This window comes from Varanus komodoensis, unplaced genomic scaffold (assembly GCF_004798865.1).
Source record: "Varanus komodoensis strain SLA01 unplaced genomic scaffold, ASM479886v1 scaffold19, whole genome shotgun sequence".
NCBI lineage: Eukaryota > Metazoa > Chordata > Lepidosauria > Squamata > Varanidae > Varanus > Varanus komodoensis.
Window position 1 is genome coordinate 6,879,707 of NW_025335550.1, and position 16,471 is coordinate 6,896,177.

Sequence of the window (16,471 nt, forward strand, 5' to 3'; positions counted from 1 at the left end):
GCTGATGACTGAAGGACTGTGGGATTTGTAGGCCAAAACATCTGGAGAGCTACTACTTGCCCACCTCTTCCTTAGTAGTTCATACTGTGTTGCCCTTAAGTCGTATTTTTGGCAAATTAGCAACTCCTTGTCTAGAGGTCTCTGGCCTGTCAAGACCTACTTGGAACCCCAGTCTGTAGCCCAGGATGTACTGCCAAGAGTCTATGCATCTGGGGTCATGAATCCAATGCAGTGTGGGTGAAGTACATGTACCTGGAAGCAGAGTTGGGTTGAGATGTACTTGCTTTTCTGGCTTGAAGCACCTACTACCAAGCAATCAGAAGAACTGGTCCTAAGTGGGTACCTCCCACAGGAACTTCACACTGTCTGCTCCTTGGCCTGCCTGTCTTGCTGCCCTCTTTGTGCTGCAGTGACCTGTATTCAGAGGAGGAGACTAACCTGTGCAGTGTCTGCTTGGTCCTGAAGGATTGCGGAGTGCCTCCATCTCCCTTCTCACTCGTGATCCTGATACCAGGACAGGCACCTGGAGATGCAGCTACAGAAACAGTGTGGGTGGAGGAGGCCTCTGTGCATATGCAGCATGCCACGCTTTGGCCACCTGTAGTCAAAGCTTGAACTGGGTGAAGGAAGAGTGAAACCAAATGGTGCAGCTGAGGCTCAGTTTCAAAAGTGCACATGCTGATATCTATCATAAGCAAGATGTGGGCACACTTATTCCTCTTCTCCTGAACATGCATCACTCTACTAGGACACTGGGAGGAAGAGGAACAGCTCACCAACCACATATGCCTGATTTTTAAGTTAGAAGGAAAGAGCCGTCTCTTCGTAAAAGAAAATGGGAATGTCAGCACTGCCATGGCTTAGCTGAAGTTAGGCCATTACTGGCTTGATGAGTCCCTGTACCTTTTCAAAGGCCAGTGCATTAGAACGTGCATGTTCTGAAAGTCATTTTTGTGTTGGATAGGTGGGCAAAGAGAAAAAATACATTGATTTACTGGAAAGTTGGGATAAATACACATTGCTTTCAGGTGGGAAGAGGCAGCCACATATACGTTTAGTGCTGGATTATTAGGGTGGGACTAATTCTCAGAGAGATGGGGAATGGTAATAGAAACAGATATGAATTTAGCTCTGCCCAAGAATAGAGGTAACTTCGCAATAGAAGTGAAGGTAGCAGACTGTGCTTGTTTATCGTAGGGGAATTATGTTGGAATAGCTGCACCATTCTGGATAGTAGATGATGGTGCAAGAGAGTGAACTCACTATAGATTTAATAATAATTTTATGACTCTTAATTGTGCATGGTATCCCTGAACTGGAATTCAGGTCCAGGTGCAACATAGTAATTCTTCAAACTACTTAAACAGTGTTAACACTGATGTATAAAGCCATAAATGCTTTAGGGCCTGGATATCAGAAGGAACGTCTCCTTTCATATATACCTGCCTGAACCTTAAGATCATCTGCCAAGGTCCTTTTCCAGGAGCCCTCTTTGAAAGAGGCTAGAAGAGTGGCTACTTGGAGAAGGGCTTTCTCAGTGGTAGTGCTCCAGCTGTGGAATTTGCTCCCCAGAGAGGTGTGCCTGGCACTGACTCTTTAATCCTTTTAGCTCCAAGCCAAAACCTTTTTATTTGCCCAGTATTTTAATTTATTTCATGATTTTATTGCATATTTTATATATTGTAGATTAAGATTTATTCAAGTGCTGTTGAGGAGTTTGCTTTCTTACTATTGCTGTCCCATTTTTTATGTAAGTGGTCTAGCGATCCTGGTTGGCTTTAAGATAAGATACACATGTTATAAATAAATAAAAAAGGCAAGAGAATATGTGAGAGAAAGAAATTTTTTTAAAGATAAGAAAATAAACTCACGAAAGGCCTGTCTTGACCAGCCTTCTCTTCCCACTGTGGTCAGACATACACCTTTGGGAAGCGCACATGTGAGGCATGAGCGCAATAGCACTCTAATGATCTCAGCAACCACTGTTGAATCACATGCTCTGTCTGATATCGGAGGTAATACTTATGGCTAGTAGCCACTGGTAGGCCAATCCTCCATGAATTTGTCCAATCTCATTTTACAGTTGACTTGACTATGGCCCCATCCTTTCGGAGTGACCCTTAGTTTAAGTGCTAAGTGAAGAAGTACTTCCTTTTATCTGTTTTGAATCTTCCACCATTCTGCTTCATTGGGTAATGTTTTTCACAGTTACTGTGCACTGGATGATGCAAATATCTCCTCTTTTGGAGAAAATGCTATAATAATTGGGCTTTTATAATAGGTGGTGTATATGTGGTAGAGCAAAATATTGACACTGAGGAGGAATAGCTGTTTAGTACAGAACATTAGGGGAATATTGGAGAAGGCTTCTTGCCAGATAACAAGTGCAATTTGATGTGGTTTTTTTCTGTACAGAAAATTTGGAAATGAGTGGCGTAGTCTTGAGCAAACAGAAAGAATCTCTTCTGTAAGGAGCTGAGAAATTGAGTGATCAAAGGACTTCAGGCAGTCCTCCTTGGATGCCAGAGACTGTAGAGGTTGCTAGTGAGAGGTTGGCTGCCACCTCTTTGAAAAGATAAGATTTGGAAAGGTCTGAAAGTTGATATTCCTTGGGAAAGGTACATGCATATTATGCCTTTCTGTGAACTTCGTAAGAGTAGTATTTATTGGTTTGAAACTGATGTGTTTCCTATTTACCTGTATGCCATGATCAGAATCATGAATGTGGTAGCTTGGAGCAAGTATATTGGAAATATATGCTGCTCAGTTATGTTCCTTTCCTCCCTAAGCTCACATTGTTGCTTTGTGTCTCCACCTGATGCCTCATAAGTCTTTTTTCTCATCATCTTAGCTTGTTTGGTCTTCAGGCAGTTGTAAGTATAGATACTTCTGGCATTACTTGCTTTATGGACTTATTAGCACAAATTCCCTTCGAATGAAGGTTTTGAGAATCTCAGTTTGAGATTGCCCCTCAAACCAGTCCTGTAAGGCAGATGATGTCAATGCTATAGTCCCACTCCCAAGATTTTTCCCAGTATCATCTGCCCTCACCCTTTTCTCTTTGCTGCATGCACAAGTCAGGGACAGCCAGTATTGCAGAAGCTGATCCTACAAGCACCTACTGATTTCAGTGCCGTTTTTGTGCACCTCCTGGGGCTGGAGATAGTGGCAGGTTCTGCACAAGGTGCCTGAGCTTTTGCAGGCTGGACAGGGAGCCTTTGCAAGTTGAAGTTTCTCCATGCTGCTCTAAGTGGTGGATGAACTTTTTAAGCATCATTATGGTACCAGAAATAACATCTCTCCTGTGTATGCTCATATGACCACGTTTTGCAAAGAAGAATTGGAACATTCATTCTGGCCGCCAAGTATTTGATTTTGAGTATTGCAGTTGTGTGCAGTATTATCCACAGTGGTATTGACATTCTTTTTCATTTGGGGTATAAGTATAGAAATTTATCATTCTCATGATATGACTAGTGAATGAAAAATTAAGTCATCAAAACTACTAAGGAACACTTACCGTATTTTTTGCTCTATAAGACTCACTTTTTTCCCCCTCAAAAGTAAGAGGAAATGTCTATGCGTCTTATAGAGCTAATATGTGTGTGCAGTAAGTCTGTCAGACGTGCAGCCTATGGGGAAGTGATGGGGAATGTGCCTGTGATTATGTGCCCATTTGATTCAGAATATTTTTTTTTTCTTGCTTTCCTCCTCTAAAAACTAGGTGTGTCTTATGGTCAGGCGTGTCTTATAGAGTGAAAAATATGGTAGTTTATGGCTATTAGCTGGTTATATTATTTCTTGTTTTTGCAAAAGTATCATGTAAGTATCAAGTGTTCCAAATTCATATTGCATTAATGCTTAGAATAGAATGGGAATGTAATCTTTAACATTTTTGAAATAACCAAAGCATTGCTTTATTTGTCTATTGGTTATTTTTATCATCTTTAATGTCCTTTCTCATAAGTTCCCACACTGTTCAGAAGTTCACCTCATCGTCCCTCACCATAGGCACTGTTGGGGTGGCTGATGGGAATTGAAGGACAAAACATTTGGAATGCCACCGGTGCTCCAGCTCCATAGGAGCAGCATACACCATTTCAGATATCAGCCATTGATAGCCTTACCCTCGATGAAAGCTATCCATGCCACTGGTCATAGCTGTATCACCAGCTACCCTGCAATTTCATATCTGAAAGGAAGAACATTCTGAACCCATTATTACTATTTACATTATTGGTCTTGGATCTAAGGCAGGGAGCTCCCCCCTGCCCCCCGTGTCAGATTAACATATCTTGTTTTTCTTCAGAAGAGACACATTTTTTTGTAATATTGTAATGTTAGTATTTATTTCTAAGACTCAGTTCATGTGTATTTGAAGATATACCCACTAGATAGAAATAGCATGAGCTGTTGGTAAGCCTTACTTAGCATTCTTCCTTTGATCTAGAATATTAGTCAGGAACTAATTTGGCTTTTCATTTGGCTAAATTTGCATATTGGGTTAACATACTGTTTGAAGAACCAGTATAAATGTATTTATCATAATGATTTTATATTCAGTAGATTTTTAATATATAGAACTTGTAATAGCTATTAAAGGTGTCTAGTTCAGAAATATTAGCAAGCGAAGGTTTTCAGATGACCCCACAGACCCAAATTGGGAGGCAACATATATAGGGCATTCAGTAAGAATATAAAACTCAAATGGAGCTAAACAGATACTCAGGGCCACTCGTAATTCATCAAGATCTCCAGCTAGTGCAGGGATAGGCACTTCGAGGAGCTTCATTTGTTTTATTCTACCACTCCCATCAGCTTCAGGCAGTATAGCCAGTGGGGTACCAAGGTATTTGTCGGACATCATGTCTGAAGAGTCACTAGTTGCCCACCTCTGGGCTAGTGGTTATCAGCATAAAAATAGAAAGCAGTCTGTTGGATCAAACTAGCAGTCTGTCTAGTCTGGCATTTCGTTTCCACTGTGGTCAGTCAGATACCTGTGGGAACCCATCACAAGATATGGCTGTAATAGCACACTGTGTTCCTGAACACTTACACTGAGCTATGCTGTCTTCTGTTTCGGAGGTAATATACAGCCATCACGAATAACAACTATTCCTAGTCGTGTCTTCCACGATTTTTTCTACGTCCCTTTTATAGCTGCCCAGGTTAGTATCTATCACATCTATTGTGATTTCCAGAGTTCTGAGTTGTGTGTGTGACATTGTGTTATATATTCTGGAACTCACACCATTCAACTTGATCGGATGATCCTGGGTTTTAGTATTATGAAAGAAGTTGAACAACATTTCCCTGTCACTTTCTCCATGCCCTGCATACTTTATTTATTTATTTATTTATTTATTTATTTATTTATCAAAACATATTTAAAATGCAACACCAGTTGCCCTCTTTTTCACATCTTTCTCAACCAAATGGCTTCACCAGCATGTTTTCTGCCCCTGACCCACATTGCTGGCTCCTCCCTTGACCCAAGTATGAGCATTACCATCTAAAACCTAATTTTCAAGGTACTTGGCTTACGCTCCAAAATCATTTAATATTCCAAAGCACTTCTTCCCTACACACCAGTCTAAGATTCCCTGCTGCCAGTGTTTTCATTTGGCTACTGTAGGACTTATTCATTCTTCTCTGCATTATATGGCAGATGGTAAATTTCATTCTCTTTGACACCTGGGCTGCTAATTTGCATAGGCTTGGAGAGGTGAGATAAGTAGCAGCCATTGGCAAATTGAACTGTTTGCCCTAATGAAAGGTGCCTCTGCAGGTACCATTTCTGGCAAATGCCATCGACTATACTGGGGATTCCAGAAATCTTGCAGACTTTCTGGGTTTTATGTTTTGACAGCCATGGCATAAAGCTTTCTTTGGTCTCCACTTTGATGCCTGTTGCCATTAAAAATATTTGTTGCAGCCTACCAGATTTCTAACTCAATTTAATGTTTCTGCTTTGAAGCTAACAAGTTGTGGCAGTTTCTATTTCTTATACCTAAACTAAAATGTTCAAGCTTGAAACAAGATTTGTTTCAAAATACTTTGTTTCAGAGTTTCTAGCAATATATGAAGTGGTTGAGCTACAGTCGAAATACATTGTTACTGAACGTATAGATAGTGAACTTCCTACCCGAGGATGGACTCTTACGTAGCCAAAATGGCATTACTCGCACCCAGGAGGAAAGTACTCTGAAATAGAGCACGGCTGGTTGTTTGGAACTCTGAACAGGAGTCCCCTCTGCTGCAACATTTTGCTACATGTCTCACTTGTTAAAAGCTAAAGAGCAGCTTCATCAGTATGACAGCATATATTTCAGACTACTAAAGCAATTTATTAAGCTTAAAATGCTTTTAACAGTGCTTCCTGGATTGTGAAATATTAATATTTCTAGGGAAATATTCCAGAAAGAATATTGGGCAATCGTGTACTGTTGTGTAGTGATTTGTATTGGTCAGTGTATAATATTGAAACAGAATTTTACTTGGTGTTAAGAAAAAAAAATGGTAAGAAGAGCCCCATCCTGCGAATGGCTATATTAGTAGTATAAGTGTTCCGAATGTAATATATCAGTTTTTGTCTTGGTGCCTTGTTGTTATATACTATTGTACTGGGATGGTGGTAAGAGTAAATTGAGGATGTTGTGTCAAGGTCTTGGCATGTGTTAATGCTGCAGTGATAGAAATAGGTGCTTCAGAGGCTGCCACGTTGTCTGGAGAGCAAGTGGAGGGGAGGCAAGAAGTGGCTCTAGCATGTTCTTTAATGCTTGCACTTTTACTCACCTGCATGCAGAGTCCACAATTTGTCTTCAGCAAATTGAGAGTAAGTGCACCTAAAACTTGGCAAATAGAATATTTTGTGTTTCTTCCTCAGAATGCATTTTTTGGGACCAGTGAACGTTGACTAAGTTGAATTATCATTTTAAGGGGTTGCGCAGTAGTAGAAGTGAAGCATTGTTGGAAGGACACTTGCAGATATCTTTCCTGGAATAGAAATTGGTGAGAAAATGGTTAATTTATTTGACTTAGTCACACAAGGAGTTGGAAAAAATGTAGATTCCGTTATTATTTATCTGACATAATGAATATACTCATGGTGGGAAATAATTAAATATGCATTTGATATGTGAATAACCATCAATAAGAGGTTGAATGTAGAAACTAATCTGGGTGTTTAGATATTTGTGGAATGGATCTTAGTTCATTGTTAGAATCTGTATTTTGAATGCAGAAGTCCTGTGGTCTGTTCTTGGCATGCGTAGCTACAGGTTCTTAGAAAAACAGGGCTAAACTGTGGGGAGGGACAACACTGGAGAAAGCCTGCCAGTGAAAAGAAACGGTACTGTCCAAATTGGTCAACAGTTTGAGTAGATATAAGGCACTATAGTATATCATAGCCTTGCCCAACCTTGTGCCTTCCAGACACGTTTGGACTGCAACACCCAAAATTCTTAGTCAGTGGCCTTGCTGGGTGAAAATTCTGGGAGTTCTGGTCCAAATGCCTCTAAAGGCCTTTTCATTTATATAATCTCAAAATATTATCTAAAGGAGGCATAAGCCTGCCCTTGAATTTAAGGAGTTCTTTGATTATTCAAAGCGAATTGACTGTTGGTAATCATTAGAAAATAATGACTTTCTGCAATAACTTGGAAAAAGGAGGAGAGAGTTGGCTTTTGGAATTCTGGGCAAGGTTATCAGATTTTCTAGTTTAATTCTGGATGTTCTAGGAGCAATATTGATTTACAAAAGCTGTCCTAAAATGAATTCCCTTTGTGGACCATTTAGAGTAGAATCTAGTTTCTCCATGCTACCTGGGTAACACTAAAGGTTCTAGCATTTTTCTTTGTTTAAAAATGCATAGAATTGCACCCATTGCTGCCTACTTCATGTCTGCAACATAGTATGGCATAATTTTAAATAAACTCTTGTTCCTGCATGCCCCCACCCCCAGTCATACCCACTTAAACTCTCTTAATTGTATCTTAACACTTGCATAATTACATTGAAAGAAGCTATAGCAGATATGATAACTTTTTATTACTTTTTGGCTATATCTTTAAAAAATATTGCAAAAAGAAAGCTTAAACCAGTTTGTTAACTAAATCATAATAAAATGATCATGAAACCATTGCACTTAAGACCTCAGTAAAACAGTAAACAGCAGCCTGCATCTAGAGTTCAGAAGCTTCTGGATTAGATAACTGGCAGTTTAGCATGTTTTTGGATCATAAACAATGGTTAATCTTAGCAGTTGCTCTTTAGACCATTTTTGAAGTTGACTTATTTCAAATAAGCTATTGGTAAAACCATAGTTGTAAGGTTTCCATGACACAATAAAGCATAGTTAATCTAAAACTGAAGAGAAATCTTCCAGACTCCGTTGTTGTTGATGTTGTTTTTGTTGTTTTTATTATTACTTTCATTTTTATACTGCCCTATAGCAGAAGCTGTCTGGGCAGTTTATGACCATGTTTAAAACAAATCAATCCTTCATCCACACTGGAGGAAGAGAGGGGATGCATGTAAACCAAAGTGATTCTAAGCTTACTCCTGTCACAATAAATAATGGCATAACATGTTGTCCCACTGCAGGTTTTGTCTAAAGCACTTGTATAGAAGCAAGTACTTAAGCATCTGTTATTTTGTAAGAAAGACAAAGGGAAAATGGCTTCTAATTTTCCTGATCTATTTTTTATAACTTTCCTGTTTTAAAAATGGTGTGTTAAAACAGTCTGGCTTATTTGATCATCTCTAAGGCCAAAATCACAATTCAAAATCTTCGTTTGCTAGCTAGCTTCTTAGGCTCTTAAACGTTTTCTAAAAAAGAATATGTCTGTGAAAAAGGAAGGGCCATGCTGGATCAAACCAAAGGTCAGATGTGCATGGGAAGTTCACAAGCGTATAGTTGGCCAGTATCATGAGGATTTCCAGATAAACATGGATCATAATGTAAACAGCAGTGAAAACAATGCTGGTCCTACTTGCTTTGAGCTTGATGGATGCAACTGTATTTAATATTGATATAGATACATAAAAATTATCTGGCTAGCATGGTGTGCACTTCACATGCATTATACTGTCTGACAAATGTAACTAAGTAAAGCACATCTATGAAGTTACCAGTACCTCTTAGCTTGTTTGGGCCAGCATCTAATTAAATGATGCCTCTGTCCTAACCTTAGTGCTGTTTCTTTTCTTTTCCATCTCTCAGTTCTGCTGATAAGATTGCTGCACAGAAGTATTTTTGATTGACAGCCATGTGATAGAGCACATCCTACACAAGGCAACCAATTGTTGCACCAAATGGTAAGTTCACTGTTACTGCTCTGAAGTTAGAATGTATTTGTGACTCATCTTAGGATAATTGCTGTGAGAGCTCTTACAGTGCAGACTTAGGCGTACTTGGGCAGCAAAATGCCTCCACCTTTCAGCATCATGGCTGTCTGGGGCATGCTGGGAGCAGTAGCTACAGAGCAACGCTGTGGAGTGTGCTGCTGTCCTGCGAGGTAGCACAGGGTGATATTGGATGTGGGCACTTTTAATCAGAATTGCAACCCAGCTTCAGTTCCCTGTTTCAAAGGTCTCATGTGAGGAAGATCAAGGGCATGACCCCGAGAGGCACTCTCAATCTTATAATCTTTCCTGAATTCTTGTTTTGTTTCAAAAGTTAAATTACGGTCAGTTCTTCATGGCATTCAGGGCCAGATTTTTTCAGGAAGCAACTTTTGCTTTATTTAATTAAGATTTCCTTTAGGTGCTTTTTAGAATTAATAAGATTTGCAGTGGCCGCACATGTGCTCTGAATGAGACTGTTTTGTTGGTGCCATATGATAAAACATGATATACACTAGTGCAAATATTTTGGATTGGAGTATCAGTTCTCTGACAGTTACATTTTATGCTTGCAGAAATGTGCAATGTCTAGATTGGATATCCAAATTCTGTACTATTAGAATGTGACATATTTCATGTAGGGTTCCTGAGCAAATTTGAAAAACTGGAAGCAATTCTTGAAAGCAATTAAAGGTGTCATTGTGGAATAGTCATACTGAGACTTTAGTACTGTAATTTGTCTTTCAGATGCTTAAAGCTAATGAACTTTCTATCAGGGACCATCTATTTCCCAGGATTGTGTAAAACATTTGAAACCGCAATGTGCTGTATACTGATGGGTAAGTATGCTTTTTTGCTTTATTCATCAAATAATGTGTAATCATTCTAATTCATCTGACCAGTAAGCATGTTACAGAACTTTTGTCTAATTTAATTGTGGACGTTTCTTAGATAACTTTGTCATCTAAATTTGGGTTGATTCAAATAAAGAATTTTTCTACCATGTGATTGACTTCTATATAAGATTCCATAAGCATGAGCTAATCCTTTTTTCCTGATCCTTTGCTGTTTTTCAAGGGAGTTGTGCTTTTTTGCTTTACAAGACTAGGAGTTGATTTTGTATCTGATCCTTTCATTGAGCTTTCTCCAAATATTCCATCAAGACATGAACTAAACAACCTGTAGACAGTAATCTCTTTTACACTGTTTTCTTAATTACTGGAGTGAGGATTTTAAGAGCTCATTTCAGATTAGGAAGGCAAAGATCCTGTTGGAATCCAGCTCCCTTGCGCTTGCTGGATTTCTTTCACGTGCTTAGCCCTGGCCTAGGAAGTGAGCTGAGCCAAGATCAAGTTAGTGAGCACTCGGGCACGCTAAGCAGGCCCCTTCTTGGTACTGGATTGTTCTTGCTCAGTGTGTGGAAAGCTGCGAATCACATGGGCAGAAGCAGAGCTCCACTTGCCCAGCTGGCATGTGGGCAGCATGCACACAAGCGGGCCTCACTAGTTACACCTGAGCCGCAGTTGGGCTTGCACCCTGCTAGATGCTCACACAAACACTTAGTGCAAATTGGGCTCAAGGCAAAGAGAAAGCAGGCTGCAGACTAGAAAAATCCATTGCATTCCCACTCCTAAACTGTATTCCTCATACATTCATTCCTTGTTTTTCTGCTTTCTGGCATATTTTTTTAAAAAAATTAGCAGCTGTAGATATAGCACCTTTTGAGAGAATGCAGTCTTCCAAATTTTAAGTGCTTAGGTACAGGAACACTTGTGCAAGAGCATTGTTGTATCATAAGGGTGCCCCTAGGGAAGAATAGATGCAGAAGTTTGTGGGCTGTGTGCTAGATGTCTTTAAAGTTGCAGGGAGGGCCATGCTAAAAGAAATTGAATTTCCTCCATCACTTTTTCTGGGTAAATTATATATTTGCATAGCCCTGAGGAAAAAAGCTGTAAAGCTTCAAGACAGAGGGGTTTTGTTAGTTTTTTTGTTTTCTGTTCAGTTGACAGCACCATGCATGAATCCTTTTTAGGGGTGGAGGAATTAGAAAAAAGAAGAACCTGCAGGAAGACATGGGGAGACTACAGATAAAAGACATAGTCATCTCTCGTAACATTTTGTGAACAAGGCAGTGCAATTGTATAGCCAAAGTGTTGCCTAGAAAAATTTTTCTGTCCCAGATCTAATTTGAAGCAGTTTGGAGGATCTTTGCTTTGGAATAGTCTCTAATCTGCTTAATTCAGTTTAGCTTTCAGAAAAATCCAGTGAATACCCCTGACTGGTATGCATGAAGTGCAGTAGAGCAGGTGGCTTTGCTGTGTGTTAAGGGATGCAACTCCTAATGTAGCAGTGAGTGTTTATATTTCCAGTGGTGTACTATCAGTCTTTAGCTGTCAAAATGGCACGGGAAATCCATTCATGTTGGCCAACCTTTAACTTCCAAGATAAAGCTGGATAATTCAAAAGAGCATGTCCATCAAAAATACCTCAGTATATTCTAATACAAAGTTTATCCATATTATAACTTCCACTCAAAAGGATGCAACTGCTGGTCATTGCCAAATGATTAAAGAAGCATTATCAGTATGAACACCTCTAGCAATTAGCCAATTTACACAACCTCTTATTAATGAGATATTGTGACATCTAATAACTGGGGAACACAAGCATTTGTTGGATAAGATGTAACCTGAGGTCCATGGAAACTTCACATGAGCATTACCCTCCCAATCCTGCCTAGCAGCAGGCTGCATTGCTGAAGACTTCATTTTTCCATGCCGTTCTACTTGTCTCGTCCAACATGACCTCGCTGCTGCATTTCTCAGTGATTTTTTCCACTCTTTCAATCAAGAGGCTCCTGTGCACAATAAACACCAGAACCTTGAAGGAGTCCATATTTCTCCCAGGTTAGCCTTCTCTGCATTACGGGTGCTCTGCTACCTTGGCAACTGCTACTCCCAGCAACTTGACAGAAACATCCAGAAAATTAACCTTTTAACTGAAATCTATGTGAAGAGAACTTTTACATTTCAATTTCTAATGAAACACAACCTGGAGCTTAAGTTTGACTTAACAAAGATGTTTTGATATCACGCCACTTCTTGCTAAGGACTCAGTCTCCCTTGAAATCTGTGTAAGAGCCATAATTCTTTTTACTCTTCCCTATTGATGTCCTCAATTGTCCATGAGAACCTGGAGATAGTAAGCTGTCCCAAATCAAGCTTAGACCATAGATAATTCTTAGTCCTGGGTGGCAATTGCTCCACCAGAAGGTACATTAATCCATTTTACTGCTTTGGATATGAATCAAGCAGTAGCACAGGATGGCTCTTGCCGAAAAGGCCAATGATGAGTGCTTTCATACCTCCTCCTTGCCCACTTCTGATTCCTCCATTGAAGTATTGCAGGACATGGCACTTCTCAGACTTAGAAGGGAGGATAAGCAAGAGGGATGGCAGGGGAAAGAGCAGGCTGCTTCTCATGCTGGAAAGGAAGGATGAATAAGAAGGATGTGGAGGAAGAAGTCAGGCTGTCTTAGATAGGAAGTGAGTGAGGGTGAAGATAGGAATAGGATAGGAAGTGAGTGATAGGCTGGGATAGGAAGTGAGTGAGGGTGAAGGGATGGAGAAGTCAATCTGTTCCTCCAGTGACGAAGGGAGCGTAAACAGAGAGAGGGTGGTCTTTCTTGAGGTAGTCTTGAGTGAAATATGCACTTCCATATAGCCTGAAGTGCCTGATCCTGCCTAATCTTGGAAGCTAAGCAGGGTCAGGCCTGGTCGGAACTGGGATGGGTGACTTGAGTGTAAGATTCTATGATTATTGTTGTAAACTGCCCAGAGAGCTTTGGCTACGGGCAGTATCAAAAAAAAAAAAAAAAAAAAGAGCTTCCAGGCTGAGAGCAGGGAATGGGTGGGAAAGGTTTTCATTATGAGTTAGCAAGGCCAGTCACACTCAGAATCAGGGAGCGGATCAGTTACACAGAGAATGATCGCATGGGGAAGGAGCAAAAGAGAGCAAAGTGGTAATGTTCATGGAAGGATCCTTGGGACACCTGTCAGAGGTGGGAGGCATGAACCACTCTGAAACCTGCTTATGCCAACATTCAGGGTGATCATTTATTGACACTGTCAGCAGTTATTAAGGGAACAAACCAACCAGCCAGCATGGGTCAAAATGGGTTATTGTGGCAACTGAAAAAGGTCATTGAGTATAAGACTACTTTGTATACAAATTTAACTCAATTATTACAAACGTGACCTAGCATTAATTGTATTATTTTGCAGATTGTGAATATGTATGATCTTTCAGTCACAAAGCAGCTACAGTTATTTTTTCATGTTGACAAGCAACTACCAGCTCTTGTTTCTGGAAAACCTTCAAGGACGTAATCTTGCTTGGTGACCTTACCTGTAAATATTTATGGCCAAATAGACATACTTAACTTGTCAACTGCTCTCTAAACAGATATAAAATTCTGGAGTGCAGAAAGCACATGTGCTTTATAGCCAAAGATTTTAAATTATATTCCTAAAAAATGTGTGTATATCTGTTTGCACACACCCACAAGTATTAGACATGTGTGTTTGTGTGTATAAATGTATTTATTATAGCAACCACTTAAGCTTGTTCAGGAAATAGATCAATTAGAAAGTTGGAAACTTAATTTAAATCAGTTTGATCTAAATCAATTCAGCCTACAACAACTTTTCTATATTTAAGTGTTACATGATAGGAGATAAAAATGGGTGATGGTGGGTGATTAAAGACATATTCTGTACCATAATACTTTAAAATAACTGCTTTTTCCTTCTTGTCTAGGATATTGTAAACACTTCAAGACATTATTTCTTCAAATGTGCTAAAGGATGTCAGGATGGCTTAGGTGTTAACCACTCCAAATTCTCACTTACTGCGTGCTGCCTATAGACTAGCTTACTCCATTTGGAGTAGTGTCAAAGTAGCACAGATTATCTCAAGATGACAGATCCTATGATGGACTTTTTTGATGATGCCAATCTCTTCAGTGATACCTTAGAAGGTTTGACAGATGATGCCTTTGTACAAACTGGACCTGTTTCGCTTGTTGATGAATTGAACTTGGGTGCAGAGTTTGAGCCTTTACACATCGACTCATTAAACCATGTGCAAGAAACACAAACTCAACAAAAGATGAATGAATTTGAACAACTAAATCAGTATGATTCACTGAAACTTCAAGTAAATCAATCCTTCAGCAGTCCAGCTGAAAATGTTTTATCACCGCACTCAGAGTTTAATTGCTCTCCCATTCATTCCCAAAGCCAAACCAATGGGATGTTTCCTGACGTGGCAGACGGAAGCCCAATGTGGGGACACCAAACATCCAGCAGTATTTCCAATCAGAATGGGTCCCCTTTTCACCACGGACATTCACAGTCTATGCAGCAAAATAAAAGCTTTGTAGCACACCACGATTTTGCCTTATTTCAGGCCAGTGAACAGCACCATCCGTGTGCCTCATTGCAGTCACAGCAAAACAGAAATGGCATCACCACGGGAGAAGACGCCCATAATCAGTCTGAGAATTTCATGGATATTAATACATCTGTCCCACACAGGACCAGTGTTTCTCATCCGCCTCAAACCGCCAATCTTTCAGACACACAGCAGTCTATATCTGTTCAGGCATTTTCTCAGACTGCAAGTAACTCGCCCCACTTTTGTGGGAACCAAGAGGGAAGCTTTGATGGACATTCACCTACTATAACCCAGTGCTCTGTTGTTAATACACAGTTTTCTCCTCCTTTTTCGTACTCTAGTAACCACATTTCTCCTACCAGTCTTCTGCAATCATCTACAGCTCTTTCTGTTAATCCACAAACTAATCCTTTGTCTGATTTTCCTGGGAGTGATGCCTTTGTACCACGAAGAGGGACCAAACAAGAAAATACAGATAACATCCTTAATTCAAGTACATCATTGAATTCAAATAATTTCCATGTATTGCATTCAGCACATCCTCAGGGCAACTTCAGTAGTTCAAAACTATCTGTGGTGAACATTAATTTTTCTATTCCTGCTGGCTCTGGTCCTCAGTTGAGCCATTTCAGTGACCCTACAGAAGGCAATAGTTTTTCATCTTTGGATGAGAACTTGCTTCATCATGTTGAATCTCAAGCTGAATCATTTACAGGACTTGATCCTGAAGCTCTCCTTCAAGAAGATCTCCTTCCGCAGTTTGATGAATCTGCGTTTGTACAGGACAGCTCAAGTAATGAGTTAGAACATCACCTAGAACACCGTATTGTCCCACAAGTAACACAACCCTCCCAACTTGCTCGGACTCAGTCTCAAAATTGCAATCATCCCTGGTATCCTAGTTCTAATCAACATCTGCAAGAGCGGAAACGTGCAAGTGCTCAAGGGCAGGTATGTGATTTTTTCTGAGGGGATTATGCTGTTCTCCAAATTGCTAATCCTTTAGTTTGCCATTACTCAAAGTAATAGTCAACCAGCATAAAGGTGCATAAATATAGTTCCTTAGCAAGAAACTCCCCTATGCTAATGTGTGTGCATGTGCGAGAGATAGCAAGAATGTATAAAAAGAGTTTGGGGGAGGGAGTTTGGTAACTTTTTAACTATTGAGATAGAATATGAAATACTGAATATCTGTATACATCTTAACTTTATAACATGTATTTCACAAACAAAGCAAACTTCCAGATTGTGTAAAAATGAGCAGATGTTCAGTTTGATCTGTGTGACCTGGTAGACTGTTGTTTGTATTTGTGCTTTCAGTTCTGCCAACTGCTGTGTTTTCCAGTGTAAACTGGAAGAAAAATCCAAAAAAGGGTTGAGAAACTTCAGTGTGTTAAGCTTTAGAATTTTTAAGTTATTAAAATACCTTCAGGGGTTTTATAACATCCTTTAGTTATGTGCCTAGCCATGACATAGCATCAAGAAGTATTGATAGCTGTCTGTTTTTAAACACTTGAACTAGTTTAGTGTCTTAATTAAAGTATATAAAATTGTAATATGTCCTCTTGATGGAAATTCTGGTCTCCTGATTAAGTTGCGTAAGCATTCAATACATTATGCTGCAAAGCTAATGCTTGGTTTCAGAGCACTTTGGTACAAAATTATAACG

General features: G+C 39.7%; 1 protein-coding gene across 7 annotated transcripts in view; it reads left to right on the forward strand.

Moving 5' to 3' along the window:
• CHD9 (chromodomain helicase DNA binding protein 9) overlaps positions 1-16,471 on the forward strand; it is a 69,737-nt gene that overhangs the window by 339 nt on the left and 52,927 nt on the right. For all 7 annotated transcript variants that reach the window (XM_044427736.1, XR_006414493.1, XM_044427738.1 and 4 more), the window contains 3 exons: positions 9,224-9,318; positions 10,093-10,184; positions 14,164-15,753. In XM_044427736.1, coding sequence (XP_044283671.1) covers positions 14,323-15,753 — 1,431 coding nt within the window. In that variant the 5' untranslated portion in view covers positions 9,224-9,318; positions 10,093-10,184; positions 14,164-14,322. Of the gene's footprint in view, positions 1-9,223; positions 9,319-10,092; positions 10,185-14,163; positions 15,754-16,471 lie in introns of those variants that run through there.